The 18,322-nt window shown below is 41.3% G+C and overlaps 1 protein-coding gene across 2 annotated transcripts in view; it reads right to left on the bottom strand.

Annotated features, from left to right (window-relative positions):
• The window catches only part of anapc1 (anaphase promoting complex subunit 1), a 122,171-nt gene extending 108,114 nt beyond the window's left edge, over positions 1–14,057 (bottom strand). For both annotated transcript variants that reach the window (XM_037538864.1, XM_037538863.1), the window contains exons 1-7: positions 13,876–14,057; positions 11,252–11,488; positions 10,144–10,305; positions 7,839–7,881; positions 7,605–7,705; positions 3,986–4,068; positions 3,754–3,827 (exon numbers count right to left, since the gene is read on the bottom strand). In XM_037538864.1, coding sequence (XP_037394761.1) covers positions 3,754–3,827; positions 3,986–4,068; positions 7,605–7,705; positions 7,839–7,881; positions 10,144–10,305; positions 11,252–11,464 — 676 coding nt within the window. In that variant the 5' untranslated portion in view covers positions 11,465–11,488; positions 13,876–14,057. The remainder of the gene's footprint in view (positions 1–3,753; positions 3,828–3,985; positions 4,069–7,604; positions 7,706–7,838; positions 7,882–10,143; positions 10,306–11,251; positions 11,489–13,875) is intronic.
• Positions 14,058–18,322: the final 4,265 nt, after the last annotated feature.

Below are 18,322 nucleotides of genomic sequence, written 5' to 3' on the forward strand. Positions count from 1 at the left end.
TAGACGGGCACTTCAGAGGAATCCTGTGCAAAGTGGTCTTTTAAATAAGACCCAGAAAGCTCTGACATGACATTCAGCCTGCACTGGGAAGCAGTTTTGGGCTGGGGGCAGGGGGTCAGACAAAGAGTATGGAGGGGACAGAAAAAGGTTGGGGGGGGGGGGTCCTTTGGGCACCCTGGCTCTTCCTCTCTTGTGCACAGCAAGGCTATATTGCCTACTTATTATTAATGTAATTGATGTAAAGATTATTGTATATTGTATACAAGATGTTCAATGTGTGTATGTATGTATGTATGTATGTATGTATGTATGTATGTATGTATGTGTGTACATATATATCTTACCACTGTATTTACTTAGCATACTGCCTGTCTGTCATTATTATAATTATTAATTATTTTTTTCTTTTTGTCTCACTTTGTTTGCCTAATGTACTGTCTATTAATTTCAAGTATTTTTTTCTCCTCTCTTTGTGGCTTGTCTTGTCATAACATACCTGTCTATTTCTTGTACTATATACGTGTTGCTAATAAAAAATAAAAAATAAAAATATTCCCCGGCACTGCCAAAAGGTTGATGTGGTGTTTCAGATCAAGGTTTCCCAACCACTGGGCAGTGGACCACAAGTGGGCAGCGAAGCACCCTTCAGTGGTCTTGGGGCCAGTACTGAGGAGGAGCCAGAGGTCCATGGTGGGCCAGTGACCATAATTTGGCATACAAGTTGCCACATTAATAATGACAAACTTAATAATGACAAAGAAATATAAAATGTTCCTAAACGGTAAATGTTATTAATACAGGTCAGGCAACAATGGTGCACAAGCATTTCAACTGTGCATATTTACCACAGTTGCACCTGTGATTTCAGGTATAAAACACGCTTATGTTTACCCTGTGTTGATATTTAATGATCAGTGAATATTCACCCGAATATTTACAAGAACTGCTGTGCTGACAATTTCACCTGCAAGACAAGATGGCAGCTGAGGGACGAGAGACACACAGTGTTAATACAGTGCTTTCACTCCAGGTTTGGAGCCACTGCACTGTATAGTAAATAGAAAGTATTTCTCTGCTATTCATTCCTCGTTCAGCTCAATGAGGGATTAATTAGCTAATAATATCAGGTATTTTAACCAGGGAAACCACAATTATGCAGTGCACAGGTTGCAGGACTGGAACTGAACTCTGAACTAACTGCACCAGCAAACTTGCAGAATCAGGTCTGTTGAAACACTGCGTTGTTTTCCGACCCACAACATTCAGTCTGATATTTAACATTTATGTTTCTCCATTCAAACATTTAAACTTCCAGAAACAGAGAGTAAAGCTATACCAGGGGCTGCAGCTCTGTTAGGGGGACAACTGTTTATTTCTCTGAGAGACTCTGCAGAATAGGGAGAGGGGCTGAGTATGAGATTAATATAAATGTCAGGATAATACACATTTCTTAGCTTTCCGCCAGTATAAGTGGGACCAGGAGTTCACAAGTATGTTGAGGTGACATTTTTCTCTTCCAGAGTAAAGAGAGTAATTTTAGCCATCTTTCATCTCTAGTTACGTTCATGTGGAGCAGTGAAGCCAGGAATTCTGTCCCAAATATGGTGGCCCCAACAGAAAAATCACGTGATTGAAACCCCAGCATAACACTTCTGATAAATAACTAAGATACACTGGAGCTAGGCCATTAAGAGTTTTAAATGTTGTAAGCAAGTAAGACCTTGTAGCGAATGCGCAACGCAACAGGACATCATTACAAGTCGTTATTTAGTTCGTTGTAGGTGTGACAGAGCAGGAAAATCAGAATGAGCTGCAAGAATGAAACAGACTTACGTCGATATTACTTCACTTTAGATGCCTTAATCAAGTAGCTGACTAAAGTAGATCTGGAATAAAAGAAACTGAGCATGCGGCAAAGAATGTGGGGACAAATGCAGCTGATGCTGATCTCACAGTGCAAACTTTCAAACAGTTATATTTAAGCGACAGCACATAAGACAGTCTTTCACTGCGAATATCGTAATGGCAGAGATACAATCACAGGATTCAGATGAAGAAGAGCCATGATGAGAGCCATGATCATAGCCATGATGGTGCTCAGATGAATTATTCCACATCATCTTAACAAGTTTCAATTGGGAAAATTTAATCAAACATATTACATTCAGCATCCAAGCCTCAGGTATGAAAAAAGGACATGCTGGTCTTTTTGAATTCCATTTAATCACAATATTGCAATATTGGTCTCAACAATATTTCATCTTTTTCCCCAAATTGTTCAGCCCTAGACACAGTTATTATGAATAAAGCCGCTGTTATCACAAGTAACAAAGGTAGAACAATTCTTAATCAGACTCTGCCATCTGAGCTAAGTGGAAATCAATGGAAATATTTTATTATTTTGTAGTCCATCCGGTAGTGTGTTAAAGCAAATGGCTGGACATTCACTACACAACATTTAAAATCTTAACAGGTGTCTAAAACGGAGAGCACTCAGACTACATGACAGAGCAGAGAGAGAGAGAGAGAGAGAGAGAGAGAGAGAGAGAGAGAGAGAGAGAGAGAGAGAGAGAGAGAGAGAGAGAGAGAGAGAGAAATCACACACATAACAAACACACATAACGAACTCAATCTCCTCAGATCACATGACACACACAGAGCTGAACTCCCTGGACCCGTTTGGGCTTTTATGCACAATGAAAGCTCAAACTTAGTATTAATATGTGGCGAGAAACACTGATACAGTAAGAGCTGAACAAATTTTTCACTACAAAGTGGCAGCTGAGCTGAAAAAGAGGGTGACCTGATATCTGGATCCAAGATTCATGATGGATCATGATATCGGCTCTTGTCTGCCTGTGTTTTAGTCTCAGCTCCACTATCTCAGCTCTGCTGTTCAGGCGTGTCTCTTCCCCTGTTTCTCCAGCTCTCTGATTGGCTGTTTGAATCACTCATTGAGTAAATCTCTGACCTTCTTTCACTGCAGGGCTCATGAACGTTGTGAGCCATAAATATTATGTTTGATAATATTGGAGGGTCTCTGATCACTTCAGAGCAGATTGCAGGGCTAAAGATTCACACATTCCTCCTCTCACACTAACGGATCATCCACACTGTCAGTCACTTCCGATCAAGCTCCCGACCTGGAAAATCGCTTCAGATTTCAAATTGCTGCATGGCTTTTTTAAGCCAAATTTGGCTTAAAATCGGGTTAAAAAAATTTAAACAAAAAAACTACGTAACGTAGGCCCGGCTTAAAACGTATCATGAACATCCTAGTTGTATTAATCCCCCTAGGGTGTTTTTTTTTTAAATATATCGCCGTCTCAGAACCTCGTATCTCCATATTTGTCGTTTTTCAGTTTTTGACAATTTGATAATACCTGTTGGCCTTTGTATTGTATTGTATAAATTTCATGAAGAACGGACTAAAAGAAACAGCCCAAAATGACAAAAACGTCTGGTTCCACTGACTTAAATTAAAAATAAAGTCTTTTTTCTTCTCCAGTGAAGTTACAATTATAAAAAAGTTTAAAAAAAAGAAGATAAAAGTTTATCTTCTGACAACAGAATTTTAAACCTTTTTTTTGACTAAAAATATAGGACTAACATCACTATCACAAAATTCAAAGGATGTTCATTCATAAATGTATATGTTCAAACAGAAAAATAAATGGTCAAACTTTCTTCCCTATAAAAACAATCAATGCGGTACATGAAGTTAAATAAGCAGAGACAGAGACCATGACTGACCTGTGGACTTGCAGACAACAGGTGCTATTTCATCTAGCGGGTGAAGCATGCTGAACAGGGTGGGAAGAGGCTCTCTGACCAAAAAAAATAAATAAATAAATACATTTTAAAAAGCAGAATCTATACCACAGGACACCATAACTCACCATGATCAAACACAAACATGCTAGACATTGTGACAGCACTATCAACACCAAAGGATAGTAAGGGAAAGAAATTTAATTTGCAATACCTTGTGGGACTCATGGGAGCATCAGACGTGACGTTTTTGCGTTCAAACAGAAGTCCGAACTTGGTAGGCCACAGTGTAGAGACCTGATTAATAGAGACAGGGTTAAATGGGAATTCATGAAACGTGCTTGCAGATCTAATGTAAGCAGCTACTGGTATTTTGTTTCTGCTTATTTTGCACATTAGTGAATGATGCTTTGAAATTTTATATTTTGCAATTTCCATGAAGGAGAGGTTAGGTACATTACAAAGAGTCTCTGCTTGCGTCACAGCAAGTCAGAGGCGCATCATTTTAATAATAACTTATTGCTCCTCATATCATTGTGACATCAGACGTCGCAGCTTTTGGTCAATTCTGGTCACTCCAACTCATACCAAAGGTATTGGATGGAGCTCCACCACTCCAGAGATCACAATTCCATTGCTCCACAGCCCAATGCTTGGCATTGGCATTGGACATGGTGGCCTTGGGACCTTAGGCTGCTCCAGAGTGTCCCACTCTATTACTCAATGCTTTTCTACAGAGATTATACAAGATGTGGGTATGCAATTGAAACCTGTGTCAGGAATAGATGCAGCTTAAAGTAGCTGAATTCACAAAATAGAAGGCCTAAACTGGTTTTACTATCTGTAAAGTTCTTGAAGTGGCCACAGTGTGGCTGCATTTTCTATGAAAATAATTCAAGTATATTGGTTGATATTCAGTATAGACATTATCAGATCAGAGCAGAAAACATCCCAAGAAAAATAAATAAATAAATAAATAAATGAATGAATGAATGAATGTATGAATTACAAGAGAAAATATCAACACAGTTTTCAGTGCACGAATATTCACGGAAACCAAAAGTGGAAAAATGAAATTACATCACATCAAAGCTCGTGAAACACGGCAGCATTTGCCAAGTCTCTTAAACATGTCGTCCAAATGATGGTGCTTGTCAGAAGCAAGCAAGAGTCTTTGTGCTGTCACTGTGCCAAATCAGCCATTACTACCACAGCGAGAGTGCTAGAGACGAGACCGAGCCAACATCAGTAACTGAGTAAATCAGGATGATTATGCCTTTCAAATCCCACACAGGACCAAATAATCACATGCAAAAGACAAGGAGGTAAAACCACGCTGCACGATACTGTGAGGAAAAAGTTTATAAGCAAGACCTTTATTTTAAAACACACACACACACACACACACATACACACATATATATATATATATATATATATATATATATATATATACACACACACACACACACACGTCAGGCACAACATTATGACCACCTCCTTGTTTCTACGCTCATTGTCCATTTTATCAGCTCCACTTACTCTATAGCTGCACTTTGTAGTTCTACAGTTACAGACTGTAGTCCAGCTGTTTCTCTGATACTTTGTTAGCCCCTTTTACCCTGTTCTTCAGTGGTCAGGACCCCCATGGACCCTCACAGAGCAGGTACTATTTGGGTGGTGGATCACTCAGCACTGCAGTAACACTGATGTGGTGGTGGTGTGTTTTTGTGTTGTGCTGGTGCGAGTGGATCAGACACAGCAGTGCTGCTGGAGTTTTTAAACACTGTGTCCAGTCACTGTCCACTCTATTAGACACTTCTACCTTGTTGGTCCACCTTGTAGATGTAAAGTCAGAGACGATAGCTCATCTGCTGCTGCACAGTTTGTGTTGGTCATGCTCTAGTCCTTCATCAGTGGTCATAGGACGCTGCCTACAGGATACTGTTGGCTGGATATTTTTGGTTGGTGAACTATTCTCAGTCTAGCAGCGACACTGAGGTGTTTAAAAACTCCAGCAGCACTGCTGTGTCTAATGTCTAATGTTATGCCTGATCAATGTATGTGTATATATGTGTACATTACTAGAAACAAACTTTCCTATTCAAGTGAATTTGCTTTTTCACCAGGCCATGTTTTGCTTGTGTCCAGTATGACCACAGCTTTATACCAAAGTCCTTTGTAAAGTCTCTGCTTATGCACAGATGACCAGTGGTGGACAGTAACTAAGTAAATGCAATTAGTTACTGTACTTAAGTAGTTTTTTCATGTATCTGTACTTTACTTAAGTTTTTCCATTTTGGGTGACTTTTTACTTTCACTCCACTACATTTCGGTCATATCTGACTTTTTACTCCACTACATTTTGAGAAATCTGTCGTTCCTTTTGGTTTATGTGTGACCTGTTGGTCATACTGACCCAGTGTGCAAGCACACGGTTCAAAATCAGCGCAGCAGCGTAAAACTTAAGGAGCACTATGTCTACATAAATGATGGAACTAAGCTAACTTTGTGTAAATAGACCACAATATAGAAATATGTCCACATATGCAGTCGTGACTCATGTCTTTTTTTCTGACTTTATACACTTTCATTCTATACTAAATTAGTTTCAGCTAGTTTATGTTTATGAACAGAGGTCTACAGATCAATACAGTAAAGGAAAACTTATTTGTGAACCTGTGTTGAAAGCAAGTTTTTATTAAACTTTAACTAAGTTACAAATAAATCTTAAACTGAAACTTGTGCTTGTAAAAAGGCTTTTAGAGCCACTCGGTTCTACCTGATGATAACGGTTTGCCTCTATCTACATGGAATGCTGTAAAATTTCAAACTACAGTAAGCATGAAGGGACACTCAAACTGGGCACTGCCAGCTAAAATAAGCAAGAAAAACTATGTAAAGTTAAGCAATCTCTGTGGTTTACACTTTTCCAGGATTTCAATTATATTTCCAAAACATCTGAGTGAATATTCCAGGTAATTTCCATGACTAGAAAACTCATTTCCAAGGAACTTTACTGATTACTGATATACTATAATCATTTACTTATGCATTTTTAGAAATTCTTTTTAGAAATCATGGAAGCTGTGTTCTCCAGGTTCAGACAACAAGACCACTCAGCTTGTTATCAGTTCAAAAGCCAGTATTCATGATGGTTTAGGGGGCATTAGTGCGCACGGCATGGGTGACGTACATCTGTGAAGGCATCATTAATACTAAATGATATAAACATATTTTGGCAACATATGCTTCCTTCCAGATGATGTCTTTTTCATGGAAGGCCTCGACTATTTCAGCAAGATGATGTAAAACCACATTCTGCGTGTATTACAGCAGCATTGCTCCGTATTAAAAGAGTCTGGGCGCTAAACTGACCTGTCTACAGTCCAGGCCGGTCACCACAGATAAAATTTGGCGAATTATGAAATGAAAAATACAACAAAGGAGACCCCGAATATATGCTATATTTAGCGTATTTTTAATTTCCAAGGAACTCTGGATTACTGATATACTATTCATTTATAGTACGTTTTAGGCAAGCTATCTGCCTGAGATTTGATCAACACTTCTCAAATATTACATGATCCTTACATTACTACTTAACTCTCAATTTTTTATTATACTTTTACTATGCAAAAATCTACAGTTTTGTTTTCATTTTTACAGCTTCCTATAAATGATTTGTTCATACAGCTTCCATGTACTTCCATGTCACACAGTGCTTCTAGTCACATGAACAGCAATTTTAAATGCTTGATTTGTAAGCGTTTACAATTATGGTGCATTAAAAAAAGAAACACTCAAACACGTCGTACTATAGAGCTGCATACCTGAAATGGTAGTGGAGAGATGAAGTCCTTCCCACTCACAGTGTGGACATTCACACACATGCTCTGGACTATGCAGACACTCTGTTCAATTATGTCCTTTTCTGAAGTACAAAAACAGGGAATATTTCAATATGTAGTCCAAAATAAACAAAGCGTACTATTTACAACATTTTGAAAAGGTCACAATTATGGGCACATTTAACTACAATATCAGACAACGTAAAAGGTGCTTACCGTCTTTACGTGATTGAGGAACAGTAAAATTACACCACAAGGCCTACAGAGGAGCATTAGAGAAGAACAAATACAGTTTCTCATGATAGTCCTTTACATTAGGCATAACAATCCTGACTTTACAATTTCCCTGGGTGGGTAGGTGGGTGGAAGGATGAATGGGAGTGTGGGTGGGTGGAAGGAGGAATGGGAGTGAGGATGGGAGGGAGGGAGGGTGGGTGGAAGGATGGATGGGGATAGGTGGAAGGATGGATGGGGGATAGGTTGAAGGATGGATAGGAGTGTGAAAAAGTGGATGGGTTGAAGTGTGTATAGGAGGGTGAAAGGGTGGATTGATAATGGATGGATGGACGGATGGATGGATGGATGGGTGGGTGGATGGATGGATGGGTAGAAGGAGGCATGGGTGGAAGCATGGATGGATGGGTGGAAGCATGGAAGGATGGATGGGGGATGAATGGATGGGTAGAAGGGTGGAAGGGGATAAATGGATGGCTGGATGCAAGGATGGATAGGAGGGTGAAAAGGGCATGGGTCGAAGTGTGTATGGGAGGGTGAAAGGGTGGATTGATGATGGATGGATGGGTGGAAGGGTCGGTGGATAGGTTGAAGTGTGGATGGATGGATGGATGGATGGATGGATGGATGGATGGATAGATAGAAGGAGGCATAGGTGGAAGCATTGATGGATGGGTGGAAGCATGGACGGATGGGTGGAAGCATGGACGGATGGGTGGAAGCATGGACGGATGGGTGGGGAATGGGATGAAGGATGGATAGGAGGGTGAAAAGTGAATGGGTTGAAGTGTGTATAGGAGGGTGAAAGGGTGGATTGATAATGGATGGATGGGTGGAAGGGTCAGTGGATAGGTGGAAGTGCAGATGGATGGATGGACGGATGGATGGACGGACGAGTAGAAGCATATATGGATGGGTGGAGGCATGGACGGGTGTATGGGGGATGGGTGGAAGGGTGGATAGCAGGGTGAAAAGTGGATGAGTCGAAGTGTGTATAGGAGGGTGAAAGGGTGGATTGATAATGGATGGATGGGTGGAAGGGTCAGTGGATAGGTGGAAGTGCAGATGGATGGACAGATGGATGGGTATAAGTATGGATGGGTGGAAGGTTGGATGGGTGGGTGGAAGGAAGGATGGGAGGGTGGAAGGAAGGAAGGATGGGTGGGTGGAAGGAAGGATGGGTGGTTGGAAGGAAGGTGGGTGAATGAATGAATGGGGATGGGGAAGGATGGATAGGTGGGTGAAAGGGTGGATTGGTGGGTGTATGGATGGGTGGAAGGTTGGATGGGTGGGTGGAAGGAAGGATGGGAGGGTGGAAGGAAGGAAGGATGGGTGGGTGGAAGGAAGGATGGGTGGAAGGAAGGATGGGTGGTTGGAAGGAAGGTGGGTGAATGAATGAATGGGGATGGGGAAGGATGGATAGGTGGGTGAAAGGGTGGATTGGTGGGTGTATGGATGGGTGGAAGGGTCGGTGGATGGCTGGAAGTGTGGATGGATGGACAGATGGATGGGTGGATGTATTGGGTGGGTGGATGGATAGGTGGGTGGGTGGATAGGTGGGTGGAAGGAAGGATGGGTGGGTGGAAGGAAGGATGGGTGGGTGAATGAATGAATGGGGATGGTGGAAGGATGGACAGGTGGGTGAAAGGGTGGATTGGTGGGTGTGTGGAAGGGTCGGTGGATGGGTAGAAGTGTGGATGGATGGACAGATGGATGGGTATAAGTATGGATGGGTGGATGGGTGAGTGGACGGATGGACGGATGGATGGATGGATGGATGAGTAGAAGCATATATGGATGGGTGGAGGCATGGACGGGTGTATGGGGGACGGGTGGAAGAGTGGATAAGAGGGTGAAAAGTGGATGGGTCGAAGTGTGTATAGGAGGGTGAAAGGGTGGATTGATAATGAATGGATGGGTGGAAGGGTCAGTGGATAGGTGGAAGTGTGGATGGATGGATGGACGGATGGACGGATGGATGGATGGATGGATGGATTTTTTTTTAAAGTGTAAAAACTTCAGTGCAGTAATCCAGCAATAAATACAATAAATAAAAAAGTACAATAAATACACCATCAGATATCACTCTGAACTATCGGTCAAATTGAAAGATCTGTCATTTTTAATTCTTTTTTTTTTTTTTTTTTGCCTGCTAATGCTAATATTATTCTGATATCATCATGCATGCATCAGCATACATACATTGTGATACTGTCTTCAAGTTCAACAATAATATCTTTCTTCCACCCTTATCTCATAACTCTCTAACTCCCAGTATTGTGTCTACCTGCTGAACCAGGCTGTCCACCGTGAAAGCTTTGTACACGTAGGAGGCCTGGCTCTTGCTCCCGCGACTCCAGATGACCATGTGTCCGGCCACATACAGCTCCTCCTCGTATTCGGCTTCATCAGTTGTGACAGTGGAGCCTTTCCTAAGCTGCCAGGACTCCTGTCAAATAAAAAACAATGTAAATCAATGGGCATTTTGTTTTCCCAAAAACAAGAAAATAGTCTTTATTTTTGCCAGATTTAATTCTATGAGCCACAGGATCGAGACTACCACATGGAATCTACTCCGATTGTCGTCACCTGGAATTGGAGTCCACACCCATCTGAATTCCTTCAGCATTAGGACTATGCCACCTTGATTTGAACATTTTTGAAGAGGCTGTAAAACCAACCAAGGCAGTGGCCCAATCTCATTTCTTTAGTTACATTTAGGGCATCACATGCCTTCAAAGAGGGGGCAATTATTTATTTTCACCCACCCCTAATTCTTCAGTGGTATGAAGTTGTAATCACATATTCTCTAGCTTCTCCTTCAGATTTTCCTGTTCCACCTTAAATGGAGCAGCAGTTCTGATCCCTGAATGTACTAGAATGTAACTGCTGCACCACTTAAGGTGGAACAGGAAAATCTGAAGGAGAAGCTAGAGAATATGTGATTACAACTTCATACCACTGAAGAATTAGGGGTGGGTGAAAATAAATAATTGCCCCCTCTTTGAAGGCATGTGATGGAGAAATTTAGCTACAGAGACGTCAGAACTACTAGCTTTTTTTATGCTCGTTATGAAAAAGAGAACTGTAATACACTGATGTTATACTAAGACAATACACTGGTTATTTTTTTATAATTATTCTCACTTTTGTGGGTTTCTTTGGTCTCTTGTGCTCCATCTCGCCAGTTTTCTTATTTTTCTCTTAACACTCTTTTTGGAGTCTCTGAAAAACCTCTGTTTGGAGGGTCATGTAGCCCTAACACTTCACCCTACCCCTCTATTTCAACAAGAATCAGGACACCCTGCCTCTAGACGAGAACAAAAAAAGACTGGGCCTTTCTCTACAAAGGCTGCCATACAGTGGTAAGTGTAGTGCAGGTCAGGGCTGGCTACCTTCTGGCGCTCTTGTAGGCTGACCTCCTGGAGGGATCCAACGAGTCCAGCCGCACCGTCTGAGGACCAGAGCTCCGACGCGGGCTGCAGCTGGCGCAGCTGGAGGTTCACGGCGTTCGGGTGATTCTTGCAGTGCTCACGACCGAACGGGACAAACGACTGCAATTCCCCGGCGGCTATCATTGTGGCTCTCTCTTCATACACGTTCGACATGAGTTCCCAATATCAGCATTATTTCTGCAAGAGACATAAAAACACTCAGTGGCTCCTTGTGACAGAGACAAAATCTATCAAAAACTGTGAACACAATGATTTTTATTCCGTATTTGGCACAAAATCCTGTAAAACTGGACATATTTTGCTCTCTTTACAATAAAACACGCAGTTGGGCAGTCTCGACAAGTACTGATGGAAAGCATACTGTGTTTTACTGTGACACTTTTCCCAATAATGATACACACTGACACATGGTACAGTCCTGAGTTGAGCTATCAAAATATTCCACCTGTAATTTATCACAACAGTGATACATACTGTCATATTGCCCAGCCCTAGCATGTATTAAGAAAAGGAGGAGGAAGCTGAAGTTGGCTTCTTATTCACCTTTTTCATCCCACCTTAAATGACAACAGTTATCTTTGTAAAGCTCTGGCACCAGGATGTAACTGCCACACCGTTTAAGGTGGAACGGAAGATTTGAATAATAAGCTGGCGAATAAAAAGAGGATGAATGGTCACTCTACATAAATAGGCTTAATGTTTAAACTGTAAAAAAATAAATAAATTACAGAAAGGTTTTTGGCCCAAAGCAGTCAGCAATTTAGTGGAACCGAGCTTGACTGGCCAGGTTTACTTACACATACAAGAAATTTGGTTTGGGTTACAGGAATTTACAGAGGACAGAATCAGAAAGAAGTTTACATGTAGTGAATAAAATAAAAATAACAAAACAAACATTCCTACCATCACTCATTCATATACACACACACACACACACACACACACACACACACACACACTCACACTCAAATGTTTGTCTTGCTATACATATGAGGATGTCTGTAGGTTTCTATTGATTTTTGTCTTACTGTTTTGACTTAGTGCTAAATAATACTAACACCGGAACCTAAACCTAACCCTAACATTAATCTCCATGTCGAAAATGCAATATTTCTGCTCTTTCAGTTTTCAAATTAAAAATGTAATCTTCATATAAACCAGCAAAATGTCTTCACTTGAGACAAGATTCCATATATTCTTATCATAGTGAGTACATGGGGTCTTCATAAGTATAGCACTACAAGAACACACATATACACAGAGTCATACCTGTCAGTGGTGGACAGTAATTAAGTAAATGTAATTGGTTTCTGTAATTAAGTAGTTTTTTTCATGTATCTCTACTGACATTTTTCTATTTTGGGCGACTTTTTATTTTCACTCCACTACATTTCAAAGTCTAATCTTTTACTTTTTCCTCCACTACATTTTGTGAAATCTGTCATTCCTTTTGGTTTCTGTGTGTATAAAAACGTAACATTTCAAAACGAAAGAAGCACAAAGCAAGAACACCAATCAGGGCACAGCGGTCACTTTGTTTTGAGCTTGTTTTGACCTGTTGGTTACTGCACTGGATTAAGCCAGTCAAAAGCCAGGTAGCACCACTTTAGGGAACACGACTCTATTTAATTTTTTTCTTATTGTTGCACAATGTTTATGGAGCCCCGCTGGTGACCTCCTGTATAAATAAAATAAATGCGTGGCCACGACTTATAATGACTGAGTGCATAAATGATGAACTAACCTAACTTTGTGTAAATAGAGCACAATATAGAAATATGTCCACATATGCAGTCGTGACTGATGCGTCTTTTTTCTGAATTTCTACAAACACCATTTCATTTTATAGTAAATTAGTTTGGGCTAGTTTATGTTTATGAACAGAGACCTACAGATCAACATAGTAAAGGAGCTCATTTGTGATCCTGAGTTTAAAGCCAGTTTTTATTAAACTTAAACTTGGAACTAAGTTGTAAATAAATCTTAAACTGAAACTTTGCCTGTCTGTAAAAAGTGATTTCAGAGCCACTCGGTTCTCCCTGATGGAAACTGTTTACCTTCAGTGTTTTGTGCTTATGATCATTTTAATAGACGTCAGCGTCACTAATTAATGACCTTCTATTAAAAGACTGGTTTACCAAGAGAGACACTGGAGGATTTTCACTTAAAATGAGTTCATGAAGCGAGTCTTGTTATAAAAATGAAAACAGGACATCAGAGCCATAATGAATCTTTTAGTACTTTTACTTTTGATACTTAAGTACATTTGATGGTAAATACTTTAGTACTTTTACTCAAGTGGAGGTCTGAAAGGAGGAACTTTTACTTTTACTGGAGTGATATTTTACCTTGGGTGTCTCTATTTTAACTCGAGTAGGTCGTCCACCACTGGGACCCGTAAACCTGTCAATGTGCAAATGAACCGGAAAACGTGAGAACGTGTTAACTGCTAACCTCTGCGATAGTTGGGTTAGTTAATCATGCGGATTTAAATCTGTATTACACACCGACTCTGCCGGCACAGCACGCTAGCGTTAGCATAGAAGCTATCAGAGCAAGCTGACCTGTTAATAAGGAATATTCAGGCTCTTATCTCGGAGTCCGCTCCTCTCCTGTGGTCAGTTCCTCCCCGCTGGACTGGACGGACCGCTAAACCCGGCATAAACAATTCTAAACGAAGCGCGAAGCCATGAGAAGCCAGTAAACACACACTTTCAAACGAACGCGGACATCTTGCTATCCCGTGATACTCTCCCCCCAAGCGCGGCCAATCAGGAGGGAGCGAGGGAGGAGACGCGCTCAACTCCGCCGATCTCCAAACAATGTGCACTGACCACAGAGCGTGTTATGTTAAGGAAGCTTTTCCATCCAAATGCCTTACATATCAAATAATCCGCACTGCGCCAGCGACTCAGTTCGTCGTCGTCACCAGAAGCAACACTGCAAGAATGTGGTTGTAGTAAATAAGATAAAATAAAAATAAAATTAAATAAAACAAGCATTCCTACCATCACTCATTCATACACACACACGTATACACACACACACGTTTGTCCTGCTATACATACGAGAACGTCTGTAGGTTTCTATTGATTTTTGTGTTACAGTAGCTAAATAATACTAACACCTGAACCTGAACCTGTACCTGAACCTGAACCTGAACCTGAACCTAACGTTAATCTCCATGTCGAAAAGGCAGCATTTCTGCTCAGAGTCATACAGTTGATTTGAGTTGAAAAACTACTTAAGTACAGAAACTAATTACATGTACTCAGTTACTGTCAGTGGTGGACAGTAACTGAGTACATGTAATTAGTTTCTGTAGTGAATTTTTTCCATTCTCGGCGACTTTTTACTTTTTTTTTACTTTTCACTCCACTACATTTCAATGTCAAATATCTGACTTTTTCCTCCTCTACATTTTGAGAAATCTGTTGTTCCTTTTGATTTCTGTGTGTATAAAAATGTAACGTCAAAACGAAAGAAGCACAAAGCAAGAACATCAATCAGGGCCCAGCGCTCACTTTGTTTTGAGTTTGTTTTGACCTGTTGGTCACTCCACTGGCACTGCATGACCGTGGAATGGATTAAGCCAGTCAAAAGCCAGGTAGCACCACTTCAGGGAACACGACTCTACTAAATTGTTTTCTTATTGTTGCACAATGTTTATGGAGCCCCGCTGGTGACATCCTGTGTAAATAAAATAAATGCATGGCTACGACTTAGTAAGGAATGGGAGCGAGATCCTAATGTGCGGCCACGACTTAGCAAGCCGCAATCTCGTCTCCACGCATTAGGATCTCGTTCCCACGCTTCAATAAGGTGTGGCCATGCAATATTTTTATTTATACAGGATGTCGCCAGTGGGGCTCCGTACAATGTTGCCTCAAGGCAGCATACCCCAAAAAGGCCCCTACACGTATTTATTTTTTGTTTACATGTTTTTGAATTTCATAAACGGATCCACAAAAATAAATCAAGGATCATTTTATGCAAGAAAAGTGAATGGAATATTTTTTAGTTGCTCTCAGTGTGTGCAGTAGAGGGTTAATTTTAATATGTTTTGTATTTTAGACCAACAATTCCCCAAAAGAGAGAACAAAGCTGCACAATCTTCAGTTCCTATGCTGAAAAATGCTGGATGTAATAAAATGTTCCACTGCAGTACTCAGTACTTACTCAGTACTTATTCAGTACAATTCCACTTTTGTCCCTCTCTCGGGTGGAGCAACTAAAAGCTTTGTTTTACTGCTAAAATTCTTTGATGAATACATTGAAAACTCAAGGCCCATATCAGGCCAGTTTTATCAACCCTGCTAAAGCTCTAAACGGACTCGCCCCTCAGTACCTGAGTTCCCTGAGTACTTCACTTATCTCCTACTATGAACCATCACGCCTAATAAGATCACAAGGTGCTGGCTTACTACTATAATTAGTAAAGCTAAATCAGGGGGGAGAGCATTCTCATACAAAGCCCCCCAGCTTTGGAATAATCTTCCAGTCAGTGTTTGGGACTCAGACACATCCTCAGTCTTTAAGTCTAGGCTAAAACCCACTTGTATAGTCGAGCCTTTGGTAATTAGTTTTCCCTGTTAGACAAAGGGTGCAGGTCTGGAGATTCATGGTCATAGAGTATTATAGTAAACTGGGAGTGTTGGTGCTGTCGTCCCGCTGCTCTCACTCACTCACTCAGGTTTGTTTGATGGTGGAGTGGAGGGGCGCTGACATCTCAAGGAGCCTCATGACTCTGTTACTTTTCTGGTTTCTCCCTTTTAGTGAGGCTGTAATGTTTAGACCTGCTGGAGTCTCTGCTGCTCTGTTAACCCTGTAATCTGTGATCAGTCACTCTTTACAGAATTGACTCTCTGTGTGTTTCCTCTTCTTTGCCGAGTTAAACCACTGCTCATTCTCTGCGTCTGATACTGTTGCTTCTTATGCCTTGACCAGGTGTCCACTGCTCACCAGCTTTCTGGACTGTTTTGACCACCATTGAGCTTCATGCTGTACAACAGCATGCAAACTGACCCTCCTGCTGCTGTACAGACTCAGTCTGTCAAATTAACCATTGCTCTGCCTCTTTTTCCCTGACACTCATAGGGCTCGGACCAGGATTTTTCTGTGAAGCTGCTTTGTGACAACACCTGCTGTAAAAAGCTCTGTACAAATAAACTTTGACTTGATGTGACGGTCTTGGGCTGATTTTATACTTTGTACTGCAGTTCTATGGAAGCATATGGGAGGTAATTTTGCCAAGCAATGTAATACTCTATATTAATTTACTCATATTACCTTGTATCTACACATATTGTCCATTTTATCAGGTCCACTTAGCACATGCATATCCAAAGTCCAGCCCCAAAAGGCCAAAAGTGACCAGAGGACGAATTCTGATTGGCCCACAGCTTCCCTCATTATTACAGCCCGCAGGGTCGCAATATGCTGCAATATGCTGCAATATGCTGCAATATTTTCTTTTTACCTATTTTTGATTGCATAGCTGCTGATTAGCAATGGGCTGCACTACACTGTGTTACCTAGCTAGCTATTTAGTTCAAAAGCCAGTTTTCATGACGGTTTAGGGGGGCATTAGTGCACAAGGCATGGGTGACGTGCTCATCTGTTGAGTGACGTGTTCACCATTAATGCTGAACGATATATACATGTTTTGGCAACATATGCTGCCATACAGATGACGTCTTTTTCAGAGAAGGCCTTAATTATTTCAGCAAGACGATGCAAAACTACATTCTGCATGTATTACAGCAGCATTGCTCCATGTTAAAAGAGTCCAGGTGCTAAACTGACCTGGCTGCAGTCCAGGCCTGTCACCACAGAGAACACTTGGTGCATTATTGAATGGAAAATGTGACAAATGAGCCCCTGAAATGTTGAGAAGCTAAAATTCTGTATCAAACAAGAACCGAAAACATTTCACTTTCTAAACTACAGCAGCGTCTCCTCAGTTCCTAAATGCTTACAGAGTGCTGTTAAAGGAAGAGGTGATGAAACACATCAGTAAATAGGCCACTGTCCCAACTTTTTTGGAACATGGGCTTATATTTTTCAAAAAACAATAAAATTTCAACATTAGTTTCAACATTAGCTATGTTGTCTTTGTAGTATTTTCCCTCTAAAAATATGTTTTGTACATCATTGCAGTTTGTTTTTATTTACATTCTGCACAGCGTTCCAACCTTTTGGTTGTAAATAAGTGAACTTGACTGAGGAAAACAGAAATGGCAGGTAAGCTTTGAGACTAATGAATTTAACTGGAAGCCATTTCTAATGAGTTGTTATGTGGTTGCAAGACTTTATTCTTTTTTATTATTATTATTTTTACATAGTTTTGGCCCACCACCACTCCCCCCCTCTTTGGAGGATGACATCGAGTCCAAGTGGGCCCTGTTCCGTGCCTCCATTGCCAATGCAGCGGATCGGAGCTGTGGCCGCAAGGTTGTAGGTGCCTGTCGTGGCGGCCATCCCCAAACCCGCTGGTGGACACCTCGGGTAAAGGAAGCCATCGAGCTGAAGAAAGAGTCCTATCAGGCCTGGTTGGCTTGTGGGACTCTGGAGGCAAAAGATGAGTACCGAACGGTCAAGCGGGTCATGGCTTTGGCGGTTGCTGAGGCAAAAACTCAGGTGTGGGAGTAGTTGTGCTCCAACTATCAGGGGATCACACTTCTCAGCCTACCCGGTAAGGTCTATGCAGGGATACTGGAGAAGAGAGTCCAACCGATAGTCGAATCTCAGCTACAAGAGAAACAATGCGGGTTTCTCCCAGTTTGTGGAACACTGGACCAGCTTTTTATCCTCACCAGGGTCCTGGAGTGTGTGTGGGAGTTTGCCCAACCATTCTACATGTGTTTTCTGGATTTGGAGAAGGCATTCGACCGTGTCCCTCGGGGGATCCTGTGGGGAGTGCTCCAGGACTACGGGGTGAGGGGTTCGTTGTTACGGGCCATTTATTCAGTTTGCAGCCGAGTGTAAAGTGGCTGGGATGAAAATCAGCAC

This window comes from Pygocentrus nattereri, chromosome 5, assembly GCF_015220715.1.
Source record: "Pygocentrus nattereri isolate fPygNat1 chromosome 5, fPygNat1.pri, whole genome shotgun sequence".
NCBI lineage: Eukaryota > Metazoa > Chordata > Actinopteri > Characiformes > Serrasalmidae > Pygocentrus > Pygocentrus nattereri.